The 21,582-nt window shown below is 35.8% G+C and overlaps 1 protein-coding gene across 2 annotated transcripts; it reads right to left on the reverse strand.

The window, feature by feature from the left end:
* Positions 1-1,082: 1,082 nt before the first annotated feature.
* Positions 1,083-21,369, reverse strand: LOC140881453 (transcription initiation factor TFIID subunit 1). 2 transcript variants are annotated; one of them, XM_073286781.1, is made up of 21 exons: positions 21,105-21,369; positions 20,326-20,432; positions 18,767-18,829; positions 18,561-18,606; positions 16,756-17,022; positions 15,302-15,420; positions 13,426-13,591; positions 12,116-13,214; positions 11,508-11,710; positions 11,119-11,356; positions 9,332-9,668; positions 8,433-8,642; positions 8,046-8,138; positions 6,993-7,199; positions 5,541-5,744; positions 4,368-4,854; positions 3,502-3,692; positions 3,272-3,388; positions 2,830-2,886; positions 1,755-2,747; positions 1,083-1,671 (listed from the first exon to the last, which is right to left on the reverse strand). In XM_073286781.1, exons 1-21 carry the CDS (start codon positions 21,148-21,150, stop codon positions 1,321-1,323), a joined length of 5,601 nt encoding a protein of 1,866 aa, XP_073142882.1. In that variant the 5' UTR covers positions 21,151-21,369; the 3' UTR covers positions 1,083-1,320. The 2 variants fall into 2 exon arrangements, with proteins under 2 accessions (XP_073142882.1, XP_073142881.1); XM_073286780.1 differs by having other exon boundaries at positions 3,496-3,692.
* Between the last annotated feature and the right edge of the window lie 213 nt (positions 21,370-21,582).

A 21,582-nucleotide genomic window follows, 5' to 3' on the forward strand; every position in this document is an offset into this window, starting at 1 on the left:
TATTATATCGGTTTTGGTTCCGTCTATTTATCTTTTACAAATAAATATATCACCTCTAATTGTGAAAGTTGATATATATGTTTTTATATATTTATTTATTTTATTTAAGTTAGTAATTAATGTCCATTCACTTATAATTTATTTCACATTATCCTCTTCAAAAAAAAAAATTTTATTTCACATTATCGATTATATGATTGAAAAACTACTTTAATATCTAAACCATTTTCATAGTTAAAAAGTTAAAAGTTTAAATTTAATTAATATATTTTTAAAAATAAATTAATGAAAATTATTGTTGAATTTACTTAAATCTTATTATTTAAATTATTCTGTTATAGAATTTTCCGACCTCTAATGTGATTCATTTGACAAAAAAGGAATTTTTTTGCATGATCGTAAGAATATTTAGAACCAATAACATATCTGGCATAGTATATATTTGAATATAACCAATAATCTAAAATTTACAATAAGTTGAAATAAAAGGTTCAGTTACAAAACTCTTCGATTTGTTACAAATCATTAATTGATTTAACGATGTTAAGATTTAAGATATCTCCAATATTTTTTCTTATGAATTAATACCTACAATCAATCATCATCAGATGTATTCACAACTCATTGTACATTTTACTCCAACTATATTACATAAATTTGACATCACTTCTGACAATTATTCTCCTTACAAAGAATTGATATACAATCAGTAAATTAATTTTCACGATAAAGTTAAAAGGGAAAGTTGAGTTATTAAAATCTTAAAACTTCTTATTTGTAGTAATCTTGATTAATTGAAGTAGTACAAGACGGAGCAGCCTATGTAATATAAATCAATTCAATTTTAATAAATTATATGCAAAATCACACTAGTTAACATTAAATATCTCAACCTTTAACTAATTCATACAAAACATTCAGAAATTAAAAGAAGATGGAGTAACAATATTTAAAAATGAATAAGAGTTCAAAATACGAAAATCTAGCTTTCCTCGTAATCCACCGTGTGTTGATGTAGTTTTCAAGACACCGTACTCATAAATTTTTGCAGTAAAATTACTTACAGCAGTTGCACAGGTAAATTACATCCTAAACAGATTTTAAATAAATTTATAGAACCCAAAGAAAATATTCTTAAGAGGGTTCATATATGAAAAAATCTATACATATCAAAACCGTACATATATACAACAATGATGGTATTCTCCTAAACGTAATCAAGGGCAAGGGAAGCCAACTGAGAGACAAAAGAAGAGTCCAAAATTGGTTACTAAAGGACCGGAAAAGGACTACGTAAAAAATCTACTGTATGTGGTTTGTTCAATCAATCCCAGCCTCTGCTTCACACAAGTCTGCGTCAAATTGATCTAACAAGTAGTCACAGAGCTCAAGAAGTTGGTCAGCAAGAGGAGGAATACCTGGATTACGTCGGTCATTGTATCTATGAGCATTAAACACAATCTGATATACGTCGTGCCTAAAATCATCACGATTTTTGTACTCCATTCTCCTGACTTTATCTCTAATTGTTGCCAAATCCATGGGATGGTCAATGATGTCTAAATAATCAGGAGCTTCTTTCTTGGACACTGGCTTTACAAATAGGTAGGATATCTCTTTCCTGTCTTTCAGTGTCTCCACAATGTTTTCCAAGATGTTTGACAAACCGACCTGCAAACTCAATGGAAATGCACTGAATGTAAGTTTGTTATTCAACTTAAGAAAGACAAGCTGCGTGAATGACAACCACTCACCTCTCCACCCCTTCTCCGTTTAGACGGCTGGGGGTACTCTGGAGCATGCTTTACATACTCTGAGGACGGCCTCCTCAGCACCATTCTGTCTTTCTCTGGCATTCTTCTGTCGTTTCTTCTCAGAGGAACATCGTCCGAGTAATCATCCCTCATTTCATGGCTCCTCTTTTTTGTCTTCTTTGCCCTTGCTGTTGCTTTCTTTAGCTCTTCTTCTTCTTCCCTCTCTCTTCTAATGCCATTTGCATACATCATTATGTATGCTGGCTGCTCTTCAGTGTTCCTCACCTTTTCTAACCTCTTGTATCTTTCTTCCTGTTGTCTCTCAGGCTTTCTCCTTTTCTCTTCCTCCCACCATTCGTTACTCTCTGCCCCTCTCGTCCTAGATGGTTCTTCATAAAAGGTTTTGATTTCATGCTCCTTACGCATATCAAACCTTGACAATTCAGCAATCTTCTTCGTTTTCCTGTAGTCAAAATCAAAACTTCCATCCAGGTAATTATCATCTAAATTAACCATCTCCTTTGGCTGTTTGATAATAATTTTCTTGCGATGCTGGTCTCTATCAGCCTCCACTGGAGGTTTTATAACAATGGAGGGTTTATGAGGTTCAACCAGCAAATCGTCAGGCTTTGTTTTGTTTGAAAATATTATTTTATTGACTTTGACAGTCGCTTTGTTTCCTGTATCGTAATCTGATATAATCTGTTTATCCGAGCCTTGTGACGTTTCTGAAAACTTGTCAGAAGCACCACACTTGACTTTGAGAGTTTTTGCCTTCGAAGTAGGTTTATCATCTTCTATGACTTCAAAACCAACAACCTTTGTCACATTTTTCGGAAAAATACTCCTTGAAAGAGATTTTTGCTGACTTGACTCAGCTTGATCTATGAAATTAGATTTCGCTGACAACTTCCCAAGATCTGTGCTTTCCACTCGTGTTTCAGAATCTTCACCATACTTGGGGCAGTTCTTGTTGGTCCTCATATGACCAAGCTGATTTAGTTAAGAAAATAGATAATGGTATGATTCAGCGTTCTTGGCTGAAAATTGCAAAACATAGCTGCTAGAGACAAACCTGACCACATGCTCCACAAACAAAACTCTCTCTTGCCGATTTCTTTTCCTTGATCGCCTATTTTTCAAGAAGATAAAGAGTTTCATATCAGCTGTGCAACACGTGAGATAAAAGAAGACATTCAAGGAAAAGATAATTCAGTAATCAGTATTGTAACCTATCTAATATCCAGTAGCAGCACTGACTATCTGAATATTTAAAAGGTAAAATTTTCATTTGTACAGGAAAAGTACCCTACAATCAAGCAAATGCAAATGTGGCTCCCCACCTACCAGAAAACACAAGATATATTGTGCTTCAGACGATTTTTTTAATAGAAGGCAGCCAGGCTACTAAGAAACTAGTCAGAACAAATTACTTCAGCATACCATATGGCAAACAACCACAAGCTATATCCTGCTCTAATCTATATATAAATGAAAGGTTAGAAGGAGCAACTTACATTCATTCCATCTGCCAATATTTTAACTTTTTTATTCAATAATCCCATTTGTTCGATGTCATTTTTTTTCTTCACTTTTGCTTTCCCAGGCAGGTTCATTCTAGCAGACAAGTCCATCTGAATAAAAAAATAAAGAATATTATAAAGTTAATCATCAATAATAATGGAACCATAATCGAATAATGTTGTGAATATTCAGTGTTAGACATGAGGTACATATATACATGGACCTCCTTTTGCTCCTTAATAAAAATATCAGTTGGAACAGAAAGACCCTCAGTTTGCACATGTCTTTTAGCAGCACCATTGCCCTTTTTAATTACATCAGCATGTTCAGGCACATATTTTAATTTAGAGGTCTGTCCAGCTTGCACTTCTACTGGTCTTGTCTTCTTCCTGTTTTTTCGGTCAGCTTCATCCTCTGCAAAATCATTTTTATGGTCAGATGTTGCAGTCTGAGATAACCAACATACAGATTACCTATCAAAATTACAGCTAGGGAGAGAATTATTTCACCAGAATTCAGTGCCAAACTACTTTCACTGAAAGCATTATCAGTGGTCCATAGGCGGAATTCAGACTTCAAAAGCACATAAAAGGCCGATGGTTTAGGGAGAGAATGCACAAGAATGTCATTTTTTTTTTACATAAAAACATAGATGAAAGAGGCAAGTGTTCTACAAGCATGGGAATTGTCCTCTGGGTATTAGCACCCAGTCGCTGCAATTTTTCTATCGAACGATTTTACATCATCCATATTGTCAACAATAACTCGTGTTCATGCGGTCATCAAAAAATTAAGATGGCGGTTGGCTGGACTTTCATCTCAACTAAACTCAAAGGTTATGAAACTAAAATTTAGTGGTAAATTTTTTCAATGTTGTTTGGAAAAACGTGTTGCAAGTAGATGGAAGGAAGTGTACTGATGTGAATTTTTCAGTTGAATTGAGCTTGACAGCCAACATAAACAGGGCTTAGATTACGCATCAGAACCATTCCTATAGATTAACAAATCACTATAAAAATGTGGCACGGTCAGATTTCATGAAGAGGTTCACAAGCATCCTGTATTTATGAATCCAGAAAAAAATTGTACCATCCATTAGCATCCTGCACAATTCTGCTGCTTCTGCAGCCTCATCTTCGATCTCTTCTTCTGCCTGAGTTTGAAATGGGCGCCTTCTCATTTTTAGGCCCTTGACACCATCAACATTATCATGCTTAGATTCATAATGACTGTCTTCACCCTCTTCACCTTCTTCTGCATCCAAAAGATTTTCCAGATCCCCGGCGAAGGAATCCAAGTCACTGTTAGCTTCTGATTCACTCTCATTCTCCTCTCCATCACCAGCACAAAGACTTTGAACTTGTCGATCCCATATTTCTTGACATTTTTCTCTAGTTTGCTGCTGAAGCTGCAAAAAAGACATACGCTGTCCTCTAGCGAATTTGCTTACTGTTGTTGGATCAACTTTAACACCTGACGCAGCTTGCTCACTAGAAAGCTTGCGTATCAAAGCAATTCGGTGCCATCGAGTTTGTTTGGCTATCTGCTCCTCTGGAACATTGAATTTGAGGAGAAGCTGCATGTAAACATAGACATAACTACCATAAACTTAATTTTACAAACTCCATAATAAACAAATCATTATAAGTAATGAATTCACGGCATTATTCCTAATCATTTAACTAGCACTAACGACAGAATCTTACATGTAATTCTGAATACAATCCCAAGTAATCCGATAGGATAACTTCAAAAGAATCAGAAACGCCAAAAAAAAAACGCTAGAATGAGCGAACTGATGCCATCAGTTAGACCCCTGACTTTTGGGTACTACCAAGACCTTGATAAAATGAAGATATTCAATTTGGAAGTGATTCACATAAGTTAAGAGGACAATATTTCAGAGAAACACATTGCCTAAGAAATACTAAGAACAGCACAGACGCAATATTCGATCTCATGTTCCACTTGCCATCATTGCTCCCGTCCCCCACCATGGCTGATATCTAGCATAAAAATTGAGAAGCAGTGCAAAAGGCATACATCTACGGGAAGGTATCAAACGCATTTAAATTTATACAAGGATAGAGGGATGTACCCACAAGGGAAATGAAAAACATAAAGATTTCTCTAAAAAAACAATGGTTGAGGACCAGTAATAACCAACATCAAAAAGCTTAACAATTGAGGTTAAAGAATTCATGTCTCATGTGTTCAAACAAGCAGCGCACTTGAAGGATTTCAAAAGCACAATCAACAAACCTCTCTCGCAGCCTCCATGCTCAATCTGCGAAGATCAGCATCTGTTCCAGTCACAGTCGATCCCTTACCAACAACTGGCTTCTTTTTCACTATTGAATTTGAAATTGGAGCTTTCGGAGTCGCACGAACATAACTGAAACCTAGGCCCCTCCCTGAAGGGTCACCAACACCAGTAATCTCAAGGCGCTCGATATTTTCTCTATCCTGAATATCGAAGAGCAGCTAATTTTTTTTATCTATGAACGTAACAGATGAAAACAATAATTTATATATTAAAATGATGCGAGTATCATTATTTAGAAATAGATCAACCGGAACGGCATCTTAATATCTTTCCACAAGAATAATAAATGATACAAAATTTTATAAATTCAATTTATCCGCGGTGGTCGAATCAATAATTGCATAATAATGCAATTGTCAGCCCGCACACTACAACAATGTGAATAATTACTGTTTATTTAGATAAACAAATTGAGAAAGGAAAAGGTACATAAATTCCGATATTCTATGAATAACTCTCGAGGACACTTCATGAATTTGGTTGTCAAAGATGAAGCGGCAGACCCTAGACATACTTCAAATACATATTACTGAGGTTACCCAGCAACTAGAGTGATCCAAAGGTATACCAAATAATTTAATCATATATAGACCAATCTGCATTGCCGATCTAAGCTGCTTCAGATGGCAAACAGTTTCACCTAAAGTGCAAACAAAGTTATGCAGCATAGAGCAATAATTTTAAGCATCCTCTTAGAATTTATATAATAGAACTTAGAGCATTAAATTAATAGATCGACCATAAATTCTCATGTTTGTAACCTGACATTCATGGCTTGTGCAATAGATTTTTTGGTACAGTTAAAGATATTTGGTTCTAAAACATGTATAACTTTCAGCAGCATAATCCCTTTTGCAACATGAACAAAAAACAAAGGATATCACTTTGAGATTTCTTTATCAATAAATTTCTTGTTATTGGAAGAGGGAAATATATGTAAAATATTTCTATCACATATGTTAAGATTTCGAGATAATAGTTGTTGCATTCTCCAGGAAGCTGAATTACGCCATGTTATACGAGTATATGATATGCTGACACAAGCAACCCAACACATGGTAAATATAAAATAAATCAATCAAAGAATTTTGGTTGAGACCAACCAATACCACAGAAGAAGAAATAAATGAAAGGAAGACAGCTAAAAGGAAACTAAAGACAGCATAGTTCTCACATTGTATAGTGCCTTACTGATAGCTAATTACTGCAAGTTACAACCAAATACAAAATCGGACTAATGCAAACGCTTACTAGTTGAAATTATTAACTACCACAGATGTTGAATGAGCACAATTTGATCTTCGAAAAGAGTAGCCAAAAGCGAATGGGAGGGAAGGGGGTAGGAGAGAGAGGGCAAGGTGCACAATAAAACTATAGACTTAGATTACCTGGTTTGTACAGGAAACAAAATTACTACTCAAGTTCCATGGAGTTATCTGCAGTTCCCTCTCAATATGCGATGCAGCAGCCAAAGTAATTGCTTCATCTGGAAGCTGATTCATTGCAGATGATAGGCCTGTGGGAAGAGTCAGTCTAGTAATTCCCAAACGCTTTAGCCTGTATAAGCCAGCTTGCATGCTCTCATAAGCGCACACCTAGGCACGCACATATGAAAGAAAAAACAGTAACTATAAATAGACAGTATTGTTTCACTAATTCAATGCTTTTAATTGCAAGGATCTGAAATGAGATCGAGATATCAAGCATAGTCATTTTCTTCCATTCTCTCTCCTTCCAACCCTTTAGGCAACCAAGTCTCCTAAGATTATAATCCTCACAAATCTGATCATTTTTTTTTGGATAGGAAACTCGAATATTATATATAAAATTATGGAAGATCATTACAAGTGTGAAACAGAGGTCAACACACTACAAAAAGCTAAAAACTGAAAGAGCTAACTCAAAATAATGCTCCAATCCCTATACACCTCTGACAGTCTGACACCGAAAAATATTTAAAGTCCGCAGACGATTGAAGCCGCCAAGGAACCCTAAACTTTATCTCATCCCAACAGTCAATAGTTGAGTCTTCTATATCTTCAAAAATCTTCTTGTTTCTCTCCAACCACATGGACCAACAAATGCAATGTTCTACCCTATTCCAGAAAGTCCTCCCTTTCTGATCTTACAATGCAATGCATCCAAATATGCAGAAGCATTTCATCATTTGATTCCATCAGACACTTTCCAAAAATTTCCAAAATAATGACCAACATGTGAAACTTATACGAGAATTGAAAATACACTACGTCTTCTTTGCATGTGTGCTTATAATATAAGAAATCGATCACCCTTCTGCTCAAGTCAAAATCAAAAAGCTTTCGACCATAAATTATTCATCTCACATAAAACCCTTTTCAAAGATAAAAAATTATTCATCTCACATAAAACCCTTTTCAAAGATAAAAATGATAAATGATAAACTCATTATAAATACTCACGTTTTCAGGCGTCACCATCCTTCTTAGCTCTTCCTCTGAGGGAATGCGAAAATTACGCTTCATAACCCAAAGAAAATGTCCATTTGCTCCTCTCTAGAGGCATATGTCAAAAAATGATTTAATTTAACACAAGGAAATTGACAACAATGAGATTGTTAAATTCAACTTAGCAGCAATATAATTAAAAGACACGCAATTTCTTTGTTTTCTTGATTTTATACTTCACAAGTGATTGGTTACTTAATAAGCTACATGTTTCCTTTTTCTTAATTTTTTTGTTTTTTCATGTCGTGTGTGAGGAAGAGAGGAAGGCATCATGCGCAAGAGTGGGTAAAATCAGAAGCAACTTCAAGTAAGTCAAGCAAAATACTATAGCAGGACTTGGACCTGAAAATCAGCACAATTTTTTAGCCTCTTCCGAAGAAATGCTTCAGACAAGCCGGGAAACATTGCAGATAACTCGTCAACACGCATAGAAGGACGCAAACCACGTTTTTCCGCTGCACGAAACTCACGATACATGTAAACCAATAACCTGTTCATAATATAGAACTGGACAACTTTTGACCCAGGAGACATAACCTCCACATGAGGCTCCTACAGGCAAACACAAACAAATAAGAATACTCAACATCAAAAATAGTTGGACAATTTCTAATTTCTTATAACACTAACATAAGAAAAATCACAAACCAAAATTTTCACGAAACCATTGAAACATACTACAAGTCTGCGCCATTGGCAGGGATCAAGATTCCTAATCTATCATTAGTTGAATTATGTCAATAGCAAGTCCAGGGGTTTTTATACGTGACCACATGGAATACACAATTCCTTGCAGCAAAAAGCAATTATATCAAAGAGCTAACTGGAAATAGATTATTCCACAAAATAATAGACAATAACCACTTGAAGTGTAAAAAATTTTAGCAAACAATTCAAAATCGATCGCTTCCATCACTTAGAAGTTAAAAGCGCAAGCTTAATACCTTCTCAGGAGTAAGAAACACACAAGGGCATCGGAAAATAACTCATCTCTTAAAAGCAATTCATCTGGTTTTGATCCTATATGTATGTCAATTAGGAAATAGAAAGAATATGCTTTCACAATTTCCCAGAAAAAGGAGTTTGTTACCACGCATCACAATAGTCATGTGATGACGCAATTTTCACAGAAAGCAACTGAGAAAAAACAGACAAAAGACTATATAACTCACATCTTGGAGATATCAAACAGGACGGCTGACAGTTTACTTTAAAAAATACAGCAAGAATGTCAGAATAACCTGTTGTCCAACAACATCAATCCTATCAATGCGTCTGATGGACAGTTTACCCTTTGCAGACCTCACTAACAGATAATCAGTTGTTGGCACCTTATGTCGAAAAATGGGTGCTTTATACATGTTAGTTTCCAGGCAGGACTGCTGGGAACCAGCTTTTAAATCTCCAAGAAAAGGGGATTTATCAGAAGGATCAAGGATGACAACACTCCCCAACTCATTATATCCATTTCGAAGCAAGGTCCCTGTTTGATCACCAGGGGAAGATTTTTGATAGTACGTACAGAGTCTTGCACCCATCCCAGGATTACCGAGAAGCAGAGGTCTTTCCTCGCAATACCTGTATAGCATAATAAACAATGAAAAGAAGACGGTAAGCTACTAACTGTGTTGTTGATGTGATAGGGCTTTTGTCAACCCTTTTGTCTGCGGGGAATTTCTTGCCCACTTTTTTTAGTAATTATTAACTTTATATATTAATATATCTTTGTTTCTTATAAAAAAAAAACCTACTAAGTATTCAAAGCACAGGAACAAAGAATCTAACACTGGTATTAAAGAAAAATATTAGATGAAAAGAATAATAGGCAAGTGTAATAAACTTGTAAATTTATTCCACAGGGTTTTTGCAGTAAATAACTTCCAACTTTTACAACCTCAAAGGATATCACATAAAAAGGAATCAGAATCCAAAAAAATTTGCATGGAGTGGCCATTCTCCTGATCAACCGTTGAAAAACTCCTAATTCTATATAATCTCTTGTCGTTTTTCCCAACTTTCACTCATCCATTGATCTCAGTCAAGACTCACACTATTGTCGTTCTAATAGAACAAGAAACACCCTCAATGACTTCGAATCAGGCAATGGATATTTAGCATTCGTTCTGTCAATAAATTTAAAGAGTTGGCTAAAACCAAGTTACAAGTTCATTAAAAACTAATTCTAGAAACAGGTGTCAACATCTTATTATGGTTCACAAAAGGTGGGGCAATAATGCTAAAACTCAAGTGATAGTTTGGTAAGGAAACCTAGCTTGGGAGCTGGAATAATGAGTATTGAGTTTGTTTCAAAGTTAACTTAGTTGTAACAATATTTTTTTTTAGTTCTAGGTAATCTTGTTTAACTCAAAAGGTATTTAATAAATTTTATTGGCACTAGATTAGACTTTCTTATTTTCAAGCCCTGTTGTGCTTTCATAGGGTCTAGTTGAGTCTCACAAGGGTTAGTTTTATGATGCCTAATGACGTCTAATACCTAGTTGAAACATAGGAATAGTGAGCCTATAAATGTCAATGGGACCAATAAAATTTGTTTAGAAGTTTATTTTATGCAATTACCATGCATCATGTAAATTACCAATGACAATATTATACTAATGTCTTGTGCTACCAAAACCTCATTCAACACGATCAACTACCATTGAAAATTGATTGAAATTGTGTTTTTAAAATGACATCATCTTAAACATCCGTCTGGAACTTGAGACATATGCCACTTCAAAGTGTACCAAACCAAACGTTAGAAAACCTCATAAAAACCATAGGAACCAAGATCTACATCAGAAATCTACAGTGAGAATAAGCTAAAACCTAAAACTACTTGTGTTTTGTCTCAAAAGTAAAACCTATCGTAACCTTTACAAACAAATAATATGACCCCAAATAGACACCTCACGAATTTGGGCAGAAAATATTTGCCAACCGATCAGTAGTTTCATTCATCATTCATATGAGTAAAGAATAAACTGAAAACACAACACAAAAACCATGAAAGTACTTGATAACTTACTCCATTAAGAAAACATGACCATCTTTTACTGAGAGATCAGATTTCTTCTTAAATGCTCCAGGAGGACGTAGAGACTTATTTTCACCGGGAAGCTTTTGTGCCCTTGGCAACAAATGTATTTTTGTTCGAATAAGATGCAACACCGAGTTTGGCCTAACATTTTGCTCAGCGAGAGAACTGTTGTCTTCGAGCTCTCTCCCAGAGTGAAATATTCTCACGGGCTCAGATAGTTTAAAATCTGTACACAACAGAGAGAAAATCCAAGTTTCCGTAAAGGAGATAATAGTGGGACGACAGTGCGCACATAACCAGTACATAAGTTTTACATCAAATAATAAGGCATACAGAAGATAGGCATCATCACTGTGGACATTAGAGGAACAATATACCTAGTTTTTTTGACGCTTTAACCTTCACGTTGGAAATTATCTCTTCAGCATCCACATGAAGTTTACTCCCTTTTCCTCCCAAACTTTTCATTATGATTTTCATTGGTCCATGAGTGGCTGGTTTCACATACTCCTTTAGTGGCACCTCAATATCATGGGGATACCAAAAAGCCTTTGGCCGGTGAAAATTGGCAATATCTTTGCTGCAAAAGAGCAATTGCTTCACAATGCCAGAATGGGGGGGAAAAAAGGATTACAAAGAATGAGAAGAAATTTTATGGTAAATAAGCGGAGTAAAAATTATGATGTGCACACTACGCAGAAAAAGCCAAAATCAGAACTTATTTAGGTAAACCTCGAGGCATGTCAAATTTTCAGTAAATGGCAACAGCAAGTAATTCTAACCTAGAGTAGTTGATAAAGTAACTGGTTTATCACTCTGTAATAACAGTAAAGGTATGGATTTTGGTTTTGGAATTGTTTAAAATGCAGTACCATCTGATCTATTGTTGAAGAGAGAGAAAAAGTCAAAAAACTAGAAGCTTTTGATACAAGCAGAAACGAATCGCACATTAAAAAAGCAACAAGAGATAAAAGTGCCTTCTTACTTGCTTAGCTTTGCTTTCATTGTCTGTAGCTTGAGTGCAGGCACTGAATGCAAGACTTTGAGTCCATGAACTGTACGTTTTTTGGAATGTGATCTCAACTGCTGCGATGATTTCCTGTTCGAATAATATTTATCATTAGAGATATTGAACCGCCCAGCTGATGGGACTCCATGACCATGAAACTCGGGTGAGTCCCCACTTGGTAAAACAGAACGGGAAATAATCATCGCCCCGGCATGAGATTGGAGATGGTTAACATCCTTGGAATCTGGAACTTCAAAAAGCATCTGTTCATCTTGGAGATCAAGAATAAGCTTAGGCTTGGCAAAAGGCTGATGTTGCTCCCATACAATGTCATCCAACCAAGAACCTTCCATTAAAGTTCTGTTTTGCAAACTGAGGCTAGTAAAACACTTTATGGCATCACTGCCTTGTGTCCCATCAGCACCATTGTTTGCCCCTTCAATGTTTGAATTATTTTTATCTAATCGAGATTCTAACCTTAAGAGTTGGGGATGATATCTACCTTCTGTGAGGGAAAGGTTTGAAAACTGGGAAAATTCTTCAGAACTAAAAGGCTCTACGCTTACATAACTATACGGAAATGAATCATGATCCATATCATGAAGTTCACTCTGAACTTTCGGCTGATTACCATGAGCTTTAGCTTCCAATTCCCTATCCTTATCAGCAAGTGAGTCAGAATCAGGTCCAGAGAGCTCACAACTTTCTATGAAATACTCACTTGAAGATGGAGAATTATTCCAAATAATTTCATCTTCCCAATCTTGCTGATCAAAAGGGTAGAAAATGGGTGACAAGGGCGAGTTCCATTCTGGAACGATAGAAACTGATGGAAGGTTTCGTAATGGTTCAGAAGCAACACAGCAGTCCTTTCTACGGTGATCAAATACCACAGCCATATTTCCACTTCCATTACCAATTCCAGATTTCATTAACTCCCCCTCATCATCCAATGAGGTAAGCTCATGTTTAAAATGAAATGGTTTCATCCAAGAAAAATCTCGGCAAGGCGCCTTTAGATAATTCTCTTCATCCTCCTCGACAATCGCAGAAGCTTGAATTGATTTGAATTTCTCTGTGAAAAGAATTGTTGCTGTGTTTTAGAGCGCCATTCACGTTAAACAAATCAAGATAAATGCAAAGCAATAACAAATTTACTACATTCAAACAGGTAGTAATAGTGAAAAGGCCAATTTAAAATGCCAGCGAATTTCAGCACAGAAACATGCTCAAAAAGATTACGTTGTGTGTAGGACAAGAAGAAAGTTGAACTAAACCATGCATACCTTTAGGAATCATATTTCTGCGGTCTCTTTTATCTACCTTTTTTATTGGATCATGAACGCCAAAAATTTCAGAAAATCGTAAAATGGCTTTTCCATCCTCTACATAAAGAACAGGAAGCATAGGAGACTGATCGCCATCAGTTGGCTCTTCAGAAACATTTGTGTCCTGCTTAACCAAGTGCAAAGGCGCCAATTAAGATACCAATTCCCCAAACAAAAGGAATAAGCTGCCTGGAGAAATACGACATACATGACGCAACTCAAATAAAACAACAGATGATGTGTTATCTGCAATGTTTTTCACCATACGTCAGTCATCACTATATACAGTCCATATGTATATTAAAATATAAGACAAACTGGCATTTACTTTCACTTTCCAACTACCATAAACCAAGGTCCAAGGCATGTCTAACATGAGGTCATGCTTTGAATAATGTGGGTTTGGAACAACTTGGGATTCCTGTTCATTCAACCCCATTGTGCACTATTTCTAATGCTAGCTAGCATTATAAATAGTCAATAATCAACCTAAAAACATGGAACAAAGCACACTATGTATACAGCAACGGAGATTTACAAAAAACATAACTGCCAGTGTTCCAACAAAGTGCTAACATCACCACCAGTGCAAGACACAAGTTCCATAATCATCCACGACAAACAACTAATCAAGAATCTCATACAAGCAAAAACATCAGAAAAGGAAACAAAGAAAGAAAGTTCATTTCACATTGATAAGATGACTTTAATGTACTGTATTCTCATGTAATGGCAACGGATCCACTAAAATAGAAATGACAAAGAAATGTGCTCTCACAATTAAGTCACTAATAAACCTGCCTTGCTTTCTTCCTATGAGAAAATTGCTTTGAAATGTGAGTACAATTTCTCAACTGAGTAGATGCACATAGTATATCATTCATCGTCTCATCGAATATAACAAGCAACTTATTTATTTTGAAGGCAAACAACTACTAACGATCAAACATCACTCACAACATTAAAAGGAAAGGAGATCCAAGCTAAGGCTCCAAGAACAACAGACAATATGCATCGCGGGGACTGCCAAACGGCAATATGAAGCAAATGAGCCTAAACGCAACAACCCATAGCAATGCCTTCTGTAGGTAACGGAGGTGAAGAAATAAAGCCAAATTTATAGGCATCAACGCAAGAATTATTCGCTACAGATCTTAGACATCATCTTGGCAAGAAGGGCAGAATTTTTCGGATAGTAGTGGTTCATGGCATCTGTTGGTCCATGTGGTTGGAGAGGAATAGAAGAATTTTCGACAACATTCAAAGTCGATTGACGAGTGCTGGGAAAAAGATCAAAATTTGAATATCTACTTGGTTGGGTCTCATGTAGAGTTTGAGAATGTCTCAATCTCAGATTTATTAAGAGATTGGGCTTTTGTCTATTGTTGATATGAGTAGGGTCATGATTAGACTTTTGTTGTTAGCGGATCACTTGTCCGACTAAATTAATAGCTTTCCCATAATTAATATAACATTGTTTCTTATAATAAAAAATAGGTTTGTTCAACCAAGGCATGTCCAGAAATTAACATTTATGCATTCAATATCCGAACAATTCATGCATCAAAGAAGAAATGGAACCATGTTTTAACAGATGAATATTAGCTGCTTATGGCAAAAAGGCTACATTAGCACATCTTCCATACCATACATAGAACCAGCAGATACGTTATTGAAAAAAGTTTAAAATAGCAAATACTACAAAGAAAGTATAACCATTAAAAGAAACAATTGTTGGATATTTCCACAACAAGCCTTAAACGGAAAGAAAATAAAATATGATTTAGGAAGACATCCTTAATTAGGAATCAAATTCAACATACATGCAACTGACCTCCTCAGAATCTACGACATATGTTTCCAAATTTTCCACTTCATGTTTATCCTCATCCTGGATAGCTTCAGCAAGACTTTCTCCTTGAGAAAGCTCTGTCTGACTGTGATTCAGATTCCCTGTAAGAAGAAATAGCAAATAAAACCTAAAAAGGTCTTAGATACACATTCACTAAAACTGCAATTACACCTTACATATTTCCTTCTATTTCTAAGCATCAAATATTTTCTCAAAACATGTACCTCTACCTACTGCTATGAAGTTCCAAAAGGTTAATGTCACATGTGCGAGCAATAATAAAGCATATATGACCAAATTACTCGAGGAAAGAATTGGAATATTTTTTTGACTTATCTATTCACTAAAGCACCAAAAATACATGCTAGTGGTAGCACCAAAAATACATGCCAGTTGGTCTTTCTGCCTCCACCAAGAACCGTTTTGATTAGTAATGCCCAAGAGCATAAGATCACTTCAGCTCTGTATTTGTTTTGCATGTTTCGTTTACAAAAGTTTTGATACAGGGCTTTATTGCAATAGCAAACCCTCGATTTCAAAACCAAATGGCATCCTCTGTCCTCCTCTCACATAATAACCACATAACGAATGGTGTAGAGATGACAACACTGTTCGGACAGCCAACTTGTTAACGGAGAAGTAAAAACATTATTCGGCTACCTTTCATTAAGTTCATTGTGATTTAAAATTTAAAAGTACATAAAAATCTCTCTAATCGGTAGAGGGATTATCATAGTCACACTCTGGTTGCACTATACAAAACGACTAATACCCATCTTAAATTTGTTATTACACTAAGACAAGTATCTTTTCAAGGAAGATTGGCAAAACCATCGCAAAGATCTTCCAGGTTATGTTGAAGGAAGGTACCGGGCTAAGAATGTGTCAGAGGACAAACAATAGAGAATTTATTTCTCTTAATTAGGGCAAGGGACAAAATATTAGGGTTTTACATTTTGGTAGCCTGATATTTTGGGAAGAGAACATTTTACTATTTTCTTTTTTGAGATAAAAATTTTACTATTTTCACTCCCTTTCTTTTCATTCATAAATCTGATCAAATAAATACTAGAAACTCAACTGAAAGAAAATTCGATCAGACACGCATAACATCAATTATTAGTATCTTTTACCACATTAGCAAGGCTGACATATTTAGGGTGGAGTTCAAGTTACCATAGTGGTAGTACCCTAATGCTAAATCCAAGTATCTAAAATTGATTTGGACATGTAAGGTCCAAAAAAATACATGGACCTCGCGTAGCCACATTAAAATCGGACCCTCGGATGTAGTGGAAGGGTACTGCCTTTACGCTAGCTTCTCATCAACCCATGTTTAGATATACACAAGTACGAATAAATAATAATGATATGTTCAAAACAAGAAATAGTGATATGATACTGATTTCCAGTTAACTTGTCAATGAAAGTAAAACCTGATGGAGAAAAGTACTGATTTTCATCATTGTCCTCCACCACCATGGTCTGCTTTTCCAAGTCAGCCTCATCTCCTTCTTCATCGTAATTTTCATCATCAAACACAGAAGTTGCATTCTCCAAAGTAGTAACCGAAACTTCTTTGGAAAAAAAATCTTTTTTTGGCAACAGAAAGTCCTCCTCCGAAGCAGCTTGAACCTCTGGTCCTTCATACTGCTCATCTATATCTTCATAATCAACGGCGTTTTCTGCCTTCTTATCATAATCTACTTGTCATGGTCATGGGGAAATGAGTGAAAGAAATCCATTCAAAATCAGGCAACTATACAAAACAAGGACATCACCAATTGCATTAATTAAACCTCAACAAATATTTTAAACATAAAACTGAGCAGAAAATTCCATAATTGATTATGGTATGAGTATCCAGCATTTTGCTCTGAATAAGACATCAACCACTACAATTCAGTATATAGAGCTCCACATACGCTATAAGGAGCATGAAAGAGCTGGAGAGTTATATAACATCGAGTTGGTGAGCCAAGTCAAGGGACAGTTCACCACACAGCATGCTAAGCAATGAATCACAATGAGATATTCTCTACCACTTCATGCATGCAAGGGAGGCCCACTTTCACAGACTGGTTCTTCAAAACAACCGACAGAATTAAATGCTTGAAAATGGCCATTTGTAAGATTATCAGCTGCACCCTGACACCAAAATTCGGGCCTTTTTTCCAGAACAACACTAGATAATCTCTTCTAATTTTACGAAAAAACACGCCACCACTAACACTGGGACATAGTTAGAGATCTTGATGAAGGTGCTGGAATATTTCCATGTAAAATACCTCATCTAAACAAATTACACGCGTAAATCAGTATTTTTCAGATAGACTGCCACTTTAAGCCCCACTGAATCCATACGACCACATCTATTGACATCTATTTCTGGCATCGAGGGCCAGCTCGAAGCTCTCACTTGAACTGAGCTAAAATCTATTAATCGGATGACTGATTGACCTTATTTGTGAATCTAAATCCACATCAAATGTAATTACTTATATCGACCTTATTAATTATAAAGATATCATAAACTAAAACATAAACGTGAAATACAAAATTTGGCCAGGTTCCTATGATGCAAAGATCGCGGTTGCATTCAATTACTCGAATTCAATGTCTATGTACAATACTCAGGCTTTTAAAATCAGCCATGGAAATCTTGACATTCCCAAAGACATAATCTCTCTATGATCTTTGGACATTTTATAACTCCACAAATTATACAGAGAATCAGGGTAACACAACTTCACAACTCCATGCATCACTATATTTTTCCACCAACCATCCTTGGACCTTTTAGATGAAAGAACCAACTAGTAAGAAGCAATCGAATGCTTTAACACATACTTATATAGACCCAACAAGGTAAGTGCCTAGGCTCAAGATTCGGCGAGGTTCGCCTTAGCGCCTAACACAAGCTAAGGTGTAGCTCATTAATGAAGTGTGTGCCATAACCATAAATCCATCTAGGTATCATACTGATCTTCAATTTTTATTTTTTTATAAGAAACGAAATACTGATCTTCAATTTTAAAACTAGTATAATTTTAGCCACTGTAGAAATTTTGATGTCGAATTATATTATGTGAAGTAGATAATGCAAATAAATTTTAAACCTGGAAATCTAATGGATAATCAAGAAAATCTAAAAGAAATCAACAATATTATGAGAAAGGGTGCATATTAGCTGAAACTAAAAAAATTATGAGTCCGTGGTGCCTCAGGGTGCAGTCATTACCTTGATCAGTGCCATCGGATGGTGTTTGTGGTGATCTCGTGGAGAGCTGAATCCATGAAAAGAAAGGGAACAATTTTTAGATCAGAAAATCCAAAGGAAAATTCTCATGAACAATGAGATGATTGAATTACCAGCTACAAATCAAAGACCCTACTATTCATGACTCCATTCAAAACAACAAATGAGATATGGATGGAAACCCATACATCTATCTCTGTCAAGGATTGACCAAGTTTGTCGGCCAATGCAGCAAGATGCTCCTTTGCATCCTGAAATGAACAGTCAAGTCAGCATTTAGTCATACTTTACACACACGCATACATAGAGATTAGAGAAGGTTAGAGAAGAGGCATTAATCAATCCGAGGAATAAAAATATTTTTTTGCAGGGTCGATCAAGTGAAGATACAAGCATTTAACAGGACGTACCGAGAGAATAAATAAATAAATTTTCTCAATCAACAGGAGATGAGCATTGCCTGAAGATTCAAGCTTAACGCAAGACTAGGAAACATGCATTTCTCATTGCATGACAAGTTTTCACAGACAAAAGACAGATGATGCAAATGCATACCAGCTTCTGGTTCTTGGAATGCTGTGAAAAGTTTCATAAATCATTTTGTTGCAACCACAATTTAAAAACTGAAATTAAATTGAGAAAGAAATGAAATTGTTCTCCCAGGGAAAAACTCTTAAGAAATCCACAGCTAGCAGCTAGCATTTTCTTTTCCCTAGCCCAGGCTAGTCACAATGCTCCAGCACAAAAATAACAGAAATGAATGCTATCGCTCTCCTCTCTCACATGGGCCTCTCCTAACCAGCCCACCAAATCCCTTTAATACAAAAATAACATAATGAATGCTCTCTCTCTCCTCTCTCACATGGGCCTCTCCTAAACCAGTCCACTGAATCCCTTTAAGACCCAGACCCGTAACACATTTTCAGGTGGTTACAATTACTACATCTGAAAAAAGGAACAATTAAGTGATAAACCAAGAGTGTACAAGTTTCTGACTTAAATTAAATCCATTTAAATAGATGAGATTGAACCTGTTCCAGTGATTTAATATTTTTTTTAAAATATAAATCTTGCTTTAGGAAGAATGACACGAAATGAAGTCACATACACCTTCAAACACAATGTTGCCAGAAGTAATGGCAGATGTAAAAGAACACACAAATCAAGTTAACCAACATCGATCAAAGACCATCTCTCAATTAATTTATCATGCTCCAAAAAATCGGTCTTTGGACCAAGAAGCATGATTCGCAGCTTGAACTATGAGGTACATGATTCATTTCAGGTATGATTTCAGAGAAACCACTACTGCCACTTTGAATGATGATTTAACTCGGTATCTTGTTTCGATTTTCCTTGCGACTTTGCATGAACAGATTTCACTACTAGTTTCCACAAGTCTCCGACTGATAGCGCCGAATATTTGATCCATGTGAACATTTATTATTTTTAACTTTAAAATTCAGTTATGTGCGAAACAGTTGGTATTACTTTTCCAAGTATAAATCCTTCCTTCCACTTGACTTTACATACGACTATTACGTACAGCGAGCATTCCTAAGGCAATGATAAAACTTTAGTTTTCAGTAAATCACCCATGTTCATGCACACAACAACCAATATACACAAGATACTGACTAACGGGTGAAAATAGAAAGAAAGTAACATGTTCCTTATCATCTTCTATATTCTTTAGCTTTAGCGTCAACTAGACCAACAAAGTCGCAAAATAAATGAAATACATCACCTCGTCAAGGTAATCAACATCAAGGTCGCCGGAGTTGTCCACATTCCCAAACATGAATCCCAGAAGGCGGTTTCCCCCAGCACCTTCCTCATACTCATCCTCGTCGTCTTTCGTGTTGGAATTTGTTTACCAGAGAAAGAGCATTAGAAGATGAACAGCAGACAATTAAACATCTTTAGGGTGTTAACAGCACTGGAGAAGAATGAAAGGAGTTATCACCTATTTCTACCTACCTACTTAGCTGGCACAAGTACTTAAATGAAAAATCTGATAAATATCGTATTTATGCATTCATAATCTTTTCATCTACATCCTGAAAAATAGTCCACTCTCCAATTACCTTTTTAGATCACATGTCAACAGAATAACACTAAACATTGCTACTGAGAAAAATGGAAAATAACATCAAAGAAATTAAAGAAAATAAGTGATGTAAGACCGCTCAGATGAATCAAGATATCTTCTCCGGTGTGACTGAAGCCTAGAACTAAGTGAGGAAAAATTATTCGTCCCGCCACTAGGTTAATTAGCTAGCTACTCCAGGGATACCAACATGATTACTAGTAGTTGTTGTCACCCAAAGTTAATGATTATCTAAAATTCGATCACCAATTGTGTGTGCTTGTGCGAGTGTATTCAACTGGAAGTACAAAAATAAATTCCCCTTTAAACTGAGAGCAATAAAGTTTAAAAATCATATGGTGTGATAACCTAAAAGTTCTAATCCGACCCAAACTCATCAAATAGACAAGCTAAACAAAACTAGCTCAACTACAAACCTTCATCACGTCCATCGTTGGAAGGGTTGTCTGAATCATATCCCATGTGAAATAAAAATTACTGCAAAAGCAAAAGGTTCGGTACTTCGAAAAACCAGCGATTCATTGTCCAAATCGAATCTACGGGTGTAAGGAGGAAAACCCCTCAAACGGATCGAAGTTTCGTCAGCGGATGAAGGAGATATGAGCCAAATCTGCGCAGAGGGAGACGCGAGAGTGACGTGTTTGGGGATTGGGTTTTTTTTCTTTTATTTTTTTCCTTCAAGCGTATGTATGTGATGCCTAATGCGTAAATTTAAAGATGGATTGATCTGATATATTAATTTCAACTCATGTGTTTTATTTTAGTTCTATTATGTATCTTACATATATACTAGCATATTTGCACACACAATATGTATGACGAAAGTTTTTTTTATATTTTTCAATAAAAAATTTTAATAAATTTATATCAAAAAAAAATTTTGTTAAGAATTGT

This window comes from Henckelia pumila, chromosome 2 (assembly GCF_033568475.1).
Source record: "Henckelia pumila isolate YLH828 chromosome 2, ASM3356847v2, whole genome shotgun sequence".
Classification (NCBI taxonomy): Eukaryota; Viridiplantae; Streptophyta; class Magnoliopsida; order Lamiales; family Gesneriaceae; genus Henckelia; species Henckelia pumila.

Coding starts and splice junctions, on each gene's coding strand:
- LOC140881453 (XM_073286780.1), bottom strand. CDS start 21,150: ATGGGATATGATTCAGACAACCCTTCCAACGATGGACGTGATGAAG. Junction 11,711..12,115: donor ATGAAAGCAAAGCTAAGCAA/GTAAGAAGGCAC, acceptor GCTCTTTTGCAG/CAAAGATATTGCCAATTTTC. Junction 1,672..1,754: donor AACGGAGAAGGGGTGGAGAG/GTGAGTGGTTGT, acceptor TTGAGTTTGCAG/GTCGGTTTGTCAAACATCTT.